The 9563-nt window shown below is 39.3% G+C and overlaps 1 protein-coding gene across 1 annotated transcript; it reads right to left on the bottom strand.

The window, feature by feature from the left end:
• Positions 1-1083: 1083 nt before the first annotated feature.
• On the bottom strand, positions 1084-4314 carry LOC306842936 (ATP-sensitive inward rectifier potassium channel 1-like). Its single transcript, XM_079374152.1, has 2 exons — positions 4102-4314; positions 1084-2758 (listed from the first exon to the last, which is right to left on the bottom strand). The coding sequence occupies exon 2, from the start codon at positions 2743-2745 to the stop codon at positions 1627-1629; it is 1119 nt and encodes a 372-aa protein (XP_079230278.1). The 5' UTR covers positions 2746-2758; positions 4102-4314; the 3' UTR covers positions 1084-1626.
• Positions 4315-9563: the final 5249 nt, after the last annotated feature.

The following is a 9563-nucleotide window of genomic DNA, read 5'->3' as shown; positions in this document are numbered from 1 at the left end:
TGTATCCCAGCTGTTAAATAATAAATCACTCTTGTAAACAGATGAATAGGAAAATATGTACCTGGCATCAACATAACTGTTTATGAATCAATCTTATGGTCAAGACTACATGATATTTCATCTAATCCAGTACTGGTTGATCATAAACAATAGTAGGCACATCTGAGGACCACAATGGCAGTAAATCTGGTGAATATTAATTTATTTGGATTTTGATCTACTGTTTTGGTAAGGAAAAGACTAGATCATAAAAATAAAAACACTCACTGGAAATTCTGACATGAATAACATAAAATTATAAAAACTAAAGAAATCTGTGAGGTAATGTCAGTGCTAAAGGATTGCAAACACATGGATAGTCTAAGGTAAGATATATTAATGCCAAGTGTTTGGCAGAGAGAGCTCTTCAGGGTATTATCTCCATCCGATGTTTCATATGGTTTAAAACCTCTTTATTATTTGATGTTTCATGTAGTGAGTCAGCGGACCACAGCCTCAGACAGAAGTGCTCCATCACGCACCACCCTTCCTTACGCACAACTCTCCACGTTTATGCTTCATGCTTTACACATTTCCAGCTAAAGGAAAAGCTGTGACACTGACTGCTTTGTTTGGCTGTGTATGATGAGACTTTCCTGCAGGATTCACACTGGGGCCCTGCTGACTCCAGGGGAACTATAGGGACCAGGAAATTATTATATAAAAATGTTTTTATGTATTTATTTTTTATTAATATTATTATATAATGTATTTTTTAAACGTATATATATATATATGTATATATATATTTCAAGGGGTAAGCTGGCAATGGATTTTATCAATATACATTTAAAAAAATGCATGTATACATCCATTTGTAATATATATATTGTGTGGAATGGATACTGCATGAATATATGTTTTTTACACACACCAAGAGTTTGTCAAGCTGACTCTTTGTCATTATTTTTTTGTCTTGTGCGCCCTCATGTGGTCATTTTGTAACTGTGAATACAAAAAATGCTGGTTGATTTTTATAAAGCCATTTTCAAATAACTAATCCACAAATTCCAATTCTTATTTTTATTTTTTTATTTTTTATTTAAAAAAGCATGATTTACAAAATGATAAATACAAAATACAAATGGCATTTACACAATAGTGCAATATTAACAATATCTACTAATTTTACAAAGAAATACACAATCCCAGAGTGATTCAGAGCGTAAAAGCATCTGCTGGTTCACTGGAATTTGAAATCAGTTCATCTTAGACTTTTATACATTGACCGATTAATAACAGTCAATCTCATATGAATGAAGTTTCAGTTTATACTCTCACTCCCAATGACCCTGTAACAGAAAAAACTTCTAGCTTCAAGGACAATTTACACTTTTATATTTCTGATATTGCCAAAACAAAGAGTTTTGAACACTAGCTGCTCTTTAAAATAATAAGTACATTCCAGAAAATAACAAAGTGCCACTGCACTTCATTTTTCAGTGGGTAGATAAGGAGAATTTCAGAGAAAAAACACTCATCTTGCTTCTTGTGTTCACTATGAGAGACCAAAAGCATTCGTGTCCAGTGTTTCTAGTATAGTGCAAGACATTGCAATGTCGCTCAGAACATGTCAGTCAAAAAGCTTTACATTTTGGTGACGTTGGGCGTCTCAATGTCAATCACCGCAAAGCCCACGTTATCAACGCCACTGATGGAGTGGTGATGGTGTCCTGGCTCGTTGTGGTAGCAGTAGGCGCAATGAGCGGTCGGTACAGGCACCACCTTGGCGAAGTTGGAAAAGTCCACTCTATATTTTCCTTCTTTGCTCCGGGAGATGATTGGGAGGAAGTCGTAGCCCCACATGATCTCCTGAGGGATGTAAGAAGTCCTGACCTGGCAGGAGGAGCTGGTGGACTCGGCCGTGCCGTCGAGAAACACCACAAGCTCAAACTCCTGCTGATGCAGAGTGTCCACCGCCATGTCGAAGAACGGGCTGGTTTTGTCGATGATGTGGTATAGGGTCAAAGGACACACAAAAAACAGGCTGTCCTTGCCAGCGTCCACCATAAAGTCAATGCTGACCTGGTCCAAGATGATAGTCTCACCTTCTGGAGTGACCGTGGTCCTCAGGAGCTTGCCGTAAACCTGGCTACCGATCATCAAGGTCTTGCGCAGGTTGGCCACTCGGATCTGAAGGCAAAGGGTGCCCTTTTTAGGGCAGATGACTGCTTGGTCGGTGAAGTTTATGGTCTTGGCTCTATTCTTGGGAAGAGCGATTTTGGCCATAACCACGCCGCACCAGAAGCAGTTGATTATGGTTCCGATAAGACTCTGAATTATGATCAGAGCCACGGCTCCGGGACAGACGTCAGTGACGTACACGTTTCCGTATCCGATGGTGGATTGAGTCTCCAGCGAGAAGAGGAAGGCGTAAGTCAGTGTGTTGACGCTGTAAACGCAGGCCGTGTGATTCGCGGGTGGATTCTGCCACTTTAGGTCGCCGTGGTCTCTGGCGATCCAGTACCAGAGGAGGCCGAAGATGAACCAGCTGAGGGTGAAGGATGCCACAAAGTGCAAAATGACAAACCGCCATCGGGTCTCGACGAAGGTGGTCCATATGTCCAGGACGTAGGCAAAGCGGTTTCGGTGCATCACGTTCCCGAACTCGATGTTGCAGCGGCCGTCTTTGGTCACCAGGCGGTATTTGCGAACTCGCCGCTCTGAGATGTACTCCTTCACCACTTCTCTCAAGGAATGAGTCATTTTGAGGATCTGTCTGGGAAGAGAGTGAAGCGATATTTGTTAGAACCAAACTAAGACCCAAGGCAAAACAAAACAGCACACCGGAAACTCTCGGCTACAGCGACAGAGAACATGTTGTCCAACAGACTGAAGTATTTAGGGATAAACACTGCCTATTGTTATGCATGAGACAAGATAGCCAAATATGTCCACATACCGTACGTGCATGAACACCTGGGTTGATTTCACATTTTGCAAACAGTAAACAAATCTTTAGAATCTGGGCCTTTTCGAATAACATTCCCAATAACTTTGAGAAACACATTACAGTTGCAGTGTTATTAGTTGCTGAGGCTCTTTATTGTTACATCACAGATATCAGATTGAACAAATTCATTGTATTTTTTCTCTCTCACTCTCTCTAGGTCATTACGAGAATTCATTTGAAAGTAGTTATAGCTGTGCTTAGTGCAAGAATCACTGCATGAGTGCGCATGTTATTGTTTATTAGCCATTGGTCAATCTCTTAGATCTATGCAGAATGGCATCAATGTTTTGAGTTCATGACGTAGTATTGTGCAGGGAACTGCTCAAGTGAATTGATAATCAGATGCTGTAATCATAATTTGTGCGAAAATGAATAAAAGTGGTTGATGTTTTACTGCCCCTATGTATGTATAATGTATGTATAGGTACATTTTTGTATTTTAAATGACCCCGGGTTGAATTTGAAGGCAAGTGATAAAACACATTTAAGTTGTTCTACGAGGTTAAAATATGACCACAATTAAAAACAGATTCTGTTATTTTATGAGCTATGCATACAAGTGCAAATCAGTTTAATCAATAAGCCCTAAGCTGTCAGTTTCGTCTGTTTGACAGGCCTGTGGTTCCGCCGCAGGCTTTGATTCACAACTTGTCACATTCTGAATGTTTCATTGTACTTAATTACAACAGTAAATAAAAGCGTTGATAAATGCTGGCGTCGCATGGCAGCGTGTTCAGGGCAGTTAGCTGCGGGTAATCTCTGATTATCTGTCATTTATGAGCGGCTGAGTGCTGCTCGGTTCACTCCAGATCCATTTGTTCCATCTCTGGAGTGTGCTTAATGTTTAATGCAGAGTCTATTAGAATACACATCAACTCTGTTCCGAAGCTCAATTACAGCACAGAATAGCAACTGTTCAGCCCAGCTAGAGGAACCCGCAGTTCCCATCCGCCACCAATCATCTGCTGTGCAGATTTATGAATTTAATGTTCCCAAAATACCATGAGGGATATCGGTGCTGATGAGTGAAGCAGACCGCACATCGGATGAGCGGAGCTTTACACTGCAGACCTAAGAAAGCATCACAGATGTAGAGATGTTCAGCTTACCTGCTACAGAAGTCGAGGTGCCAAAACTTCACTCGCTCTCCGGTTCTCTTGCTTGTGTGATTTCGTCCGCTCTTTCCCAGCTTTTAAATGTGAGCTAAAGCAGGAAATTGGAAATGAACATGTGTGTGTTACTCATTAATAAGTTGTGTCCCTCCTTAACTCTTTCACACTCCGCTGCTCTCTCTTTCTCTCTCTTTCTATCCAGGTGTCTCTGACAACTCATGCCCGACTCTTCCCTTTTGTAGGCTTCCCTCCTACTCACAAAGTCATGCCGTGTTTATCCCTTGTTTATGTATACACAAAAATGCTTTGCGCAAGGGGAGCATGCAGGGTACATTTACTCAAGACGGAAGTACTTATCAAAACACGCACAAACTCCCGCACGACACGCTGTAACCGCTGAACTGTTAACGGTACCCCCACAAAATCACTTATTGCTTTGCCATAAATATTCGTCAGCACCAATGGTCATGTTATATTAAGCGATGCTTGCAGTGATAAATCAGTCTTCTGTGAATGTTGCGGGTCACCAGCAGGCTGCAAACCACAAAGGTCAAATGTCACGCTTTGCTGCAACTCCAGTGGTTTTGAATTGGGGATCTATAGAGGAATATCTATTGTGCATATTTGCTTTTTTGTATGTTTTGGTAGACGCTAAAAACTATTCAGTATACAAAGTTTGGTCACACTTTATTGTAAGATCCAATTCTCACTATTATCTAACTATTAATATGATTTTGCCTCAATAAACTACTAATTTGCTGCTTATTATTAGTTAATAAGGTAGTTGTTAAGTTTAGTTAGGATTTAGGGATCTGCAATACAGTCATGCAGAATAAGATATTCATATAAGCATTAATAGACAATATGCATGCTAGTTAATAGTGAGAAGTTACCCAAGGTCTAATATTCAGACACAATCCCATAGCAAGACATTCATTTGTTAGCAAATAATGAGGAATGTATTTTCAATATCAATCCGAACATGCTAGAAACACACTTTACTTATGAATTTCTGCAAATTTTGATGAGATCACATTAGTATTGTACATAATTCGGATCTAATTTAAAGTCTATAGAACAAACAGAAATCATTGCATTCACAATCAATCAGATGTACTTTATCAGACTGTTTCTTCTAGAAATGCAAATCAGATGTTAGTCATTGAAGGATTGTGAAAAGATGTCAGTCATCTGTTATATGACACAGAAGATGATGAATCCCAGGACTGTGTAAGTTCACAGACTGACTGCTGTTTCAGACGAAGAATCGCTCATCTTTCAGTCTCTGATCTTTTGTTCTTTGGATAGTGAGTGAACATGACAGTGGTTTCACTTGAGAGCTCAAAGCCTTTCTCTTTCCACAGAGACTGAATCTACAAAATGGTTCTTATTGCTTTTTATGTTTCTTATTCACGCGAGTGACGTAAACACTTTTGAGTATCGAGATCACTCTCTCTCATGTCATTCCAAACCAGTGTGACTTTGTTTTTTAGTGTAACACAAAAGAACATACTTTGAAGAATGTTAGTAACCAGTTTTGGTGATTATTGGCTTTCACTGTATGGATGGACAAAAAAAACAAAAGTGACATTTCTAAAAAAAAGTATCTTCTTTTGTGCTCCACTGATGTAGAAATGACAGAATGACATGTGAGTGAGTAAATAACAGGATTTGTATTGTTTGAGAGAACTTCAATCATACAACTAGCAAGAAACACTTTAGACATTCAAAGCAATGCTAAATTCTTTGATTTGCATGTTATTGCGATTTTCCATTTGTCATCAGAGCGCTGTTTTCTTTTATGATTGGATTTCAAATTGGCCTTGTGTTTACTGGTTAACTGAATCAATTTAAAGCAATGATGTTTTAGAATTCAGAGAGCCTTGAGGACAAACACAGAGCAATGTGTCGTTACCACAAGCATTACCACCGTTTTTGTTGTTTTGCATCAGTAGTCTGTCTTATTACAAGAATTAGGAAGAACTGGGAAATTTTGTCACTTCCTTCCGTTTTTTCGTATTCCCCATCCTTTCCTATCAAAATGCATGCTACGGATGTAAAAACGCAGAAAATCGAACCTGATTTTTTTTGACGGACGCAAGTTTCGGAGGCAGTGTGCAAACGTGATTGACACAACGTGAGGTCGTATTTATTTTTTAATGTGCGAAAATTTCGGACTCAGTGTGCAGAAACCTTTAGAGTCTAAAAGGCTCTTCATTGGAGGTTCACACGATCCAGCTGTTGTTTAGATCTCAGTTCAGAAGAGTAAGAAACTGATCTTGACCTTTCAGGTGCAAACTCTCTGTGTATGGTACCCTGGTTCTCCTGCCAGTCATTTGTCTATAATCCTCATTCAGTTCAATACCTTTGTGCGCTTTGACATGCCGAAGACCAAATTTACCTCAGTGAAGCTTTCAATGGAAAATCCATTATAAGATTTTCAATAATACCAAACCACGAAATGTTGCCCTAGGCTGCCATTCAAGACCACTGATCCAAGAAAGAAGTTTTTCCACACTGACTTTTCTGATGTGATGTGAACTCATTTGTGTATTTGTGTAAACAGTTGTAAGTCTCAAATCCAATTTATACAACAAACCGGCTGTCATTCTGTTCAGAAAATGCTGAGTTTCTATGACCTGGATGTTTTCTACCTCACAAATCATTTTTAAATTAAATGCGTTAAACGGCCAGCAGGACACACTTTTATATACAATGCTACATACAAATGAACAAACTCTTAACTTTTTTTAACTTTTCCCTCATTCAAACTATTCACAGAAGCATTGACCTCTTAGTCGAGGTGGCAAAGTAACATTCCTCTTCACCCTTCTGTGATCATAATGATATAATCACCTGTGCCAGGTGGCTGAGGGGGGATTTCATTACTGAAGTATGAACGTTAATGACCAACTTAGTTCCATTGAACGACTCGATTGAGTCACACGCTCCAGGCGACACTCCCACCCATATTTTCTGCTTTTGTTGCCTGCTTTTTGACTCCTAAATCCAATAGTCAGTGAGCAGTGTTAGGAGCCACACGTTATAAGCATGATTTTCTAAGCTAGAATCTATTTAATAAGTTTTTTATTAAATATTTTCATAATACATTTTGTGTATCATTTACTTAAAGTCCTGGAAGTCATTATCATTCATGGTCAGTGTATGAAGTTCTTTGTACGGTCATGGTTTCTATTTAAATACCAGCAAAAACCAGATTTACTTCATAAACCAACCTTGACTTGACATCAGGGGAACAAGCCATTCCTTTAACTGTCATGGAATGAATGATACTGTGTTAATTCATTTTGGTGTTTTGTTAAGTTTGCCTGACAGTATCCCAAACAAATGACTTTGTTTAAAATGCAGATATGCTGAATTAAAGCTCATTGTGTATGTGCAACTGCTACAGTATTTTGTTGCGATGCAATGAAGATCCTGTAGCTGTGGGGTGTAAAGTTTAGGAGCAAAATCAGTCAAAACCATCAAACTTTCTGAATCCACCGACCTCATTTAATACTGAACAGACCCACATTCAGATTTAAGACACTGAGGAAGAATCAAGCTATTGAAATGGGTCTGTTAATCTATATACTTTTACACTATAAAACATGAAACATTTATCGAAATCAAGTAACAGTGCATTAAATGTGCACATTTCCTCAATTGACCATAGGATCCTGTGAAATTAACATCACAGAAAATCACACACACCGTGAAGACACACCCGGAGCAGTGGGCAGCCATTTATGCTGCGGCGCCCGGGGAGCAGTTGGGGGTTCGGTGCCTTGCTCAAGCGCACCTCAGTCGTGGTATTGAGGGTGGAGAGAGCGCTGGACATTCACTCCCCCCACCTACAATCTCCGCCGGCCCGAGACTCGAACCCGCAACCTTTGGATTACGAGTCCGACTCTCTAACCATTAGGCCACGACTTCCCCACTTGATTCGATTACAGTATACGATACCACAATGACATTACCAGTTTGTTGTACTTACACATTAAATACAATGTATAATTTATTCATTAAATAAGCTGTCACAGAGTGTGAAATGAACACCCGCCAAACCCGCGTTAGCTCCAGGAGGAATGTCTTTCCCTAGACACAATTAATATTGATACTTTCACAATATTTACGCTTGCAGAAATACAGGCTACATTTGTTTACATTTTGCAGAACAGACGGAAGAAGATCATGTGCATTTGTTTCGTTATGTTCCGATGTTCTGTAGCGGTCATATGAGGAGTTTTCACTCTTCTCCGTGTCATACATATATAGGCTAATACATAATTAATATACTTTTAAATATAATTTAATTCAGTGATGCAAATCAGAATATTTATCAGCTGTTACTCCAGTTTTCAGAGTCATATGATCCTTCAGATAAATTGATTTATTACCAGTGTTGTTAAAAAAAAAAAACAGCATATGTTTTGAAGCTGGGATGCTGCTTTATTCTGGTCCTTTGCTGGTTTAAGCTGGTCCTTAGCTGGTCATGTGCTGGTCTTAAGGTGGTCGGACCAGCACATGACCAGTTTAAACCAGCTAAGGACCAGCTTAAATCAGCTCAAACCAGCTAAGGACCAGCTTAAACCAGCAAAGGACCAGAATAAAGCAGCATCCCTTGCTTCAAAACATACCATACCAGCATATGCTGTTTTTTCAACAGGGAACAGTTTTGCTGCTTAATATTTTTTGGAAACTATGACATTTTGTTCAGGATTCTTTTATGAATAGAAAGCTATCTAATCTAAAAAAAGATTAGAAAGCTAATCTATCTGTCTGTCTGTCTATCTATTAAATAATGTGTAGCTTGTAGTTTTCTTCTATTTTGTTTCTTTTTCTGATTTACAGATTTAACAAATCTGGCGTCTCAGCTGTGGAGAGAAAAATTGCAGGTAAAAACTGCAACTCACCTTTCTTTAGAGTCGAGAAAACAAATCTAAATCAGCTGGTCACTTCAGCGTCCTTTAGCGTTTCCTTCTTCATCTAGAATGAGCTGATTCTGCATTTCAAGCCTCTTTTTTATTGACTCACTTTCTGAGAGTACAAAGAGTTCATAAAATAGATACATAGTACTTAATAATGTGCCAGATCCTTTTTAGATTCTCGTTTGGCTTGATAAATACGGCCGTCAGACCTGGTGTCTAGCCAGCAGCAAGCTGTCAGTATAGACAAGGCCAAGGACTGCTGGCAAACAGAGGCTGTATTTTAGCCAACAGCTCCTTGTTTACTTCAAGAAGGAAAGCGTCTGAGAAACAGCCTGATTTCCTGCTCCACGTCTCATGTATTGAAACATCACCTCTAAGGGCTTTAAGAATATTTACGGCACCTGCAAGTGGAACCATTGCAGTTCCACTGCTTTCTGAAAGGAGTCGCTGCTGAGCAGAAACAAACACATTGTACCCAAGAATAATCAGCTTCATCAAGACTTCAGAGATGCAGATGAAACCTCTGTT

Source organism: Barbus barbus (assembly GCF_936440315.1).
Source record: "Barbus barbus genome assembly, chromosome: 23".
Classification (NCBI taxonomy): domain Eukaryota; kingdom Metazoa; phylum Chordata; class Actinopteri; order Cypriniformes; family Cyprinidae; genus Barbus; species Barbus barbus.
Note: the sequence above shows the minus strand (reverse complement) of the source record. Positions and strands in the feature narration are given on the sequence as shown.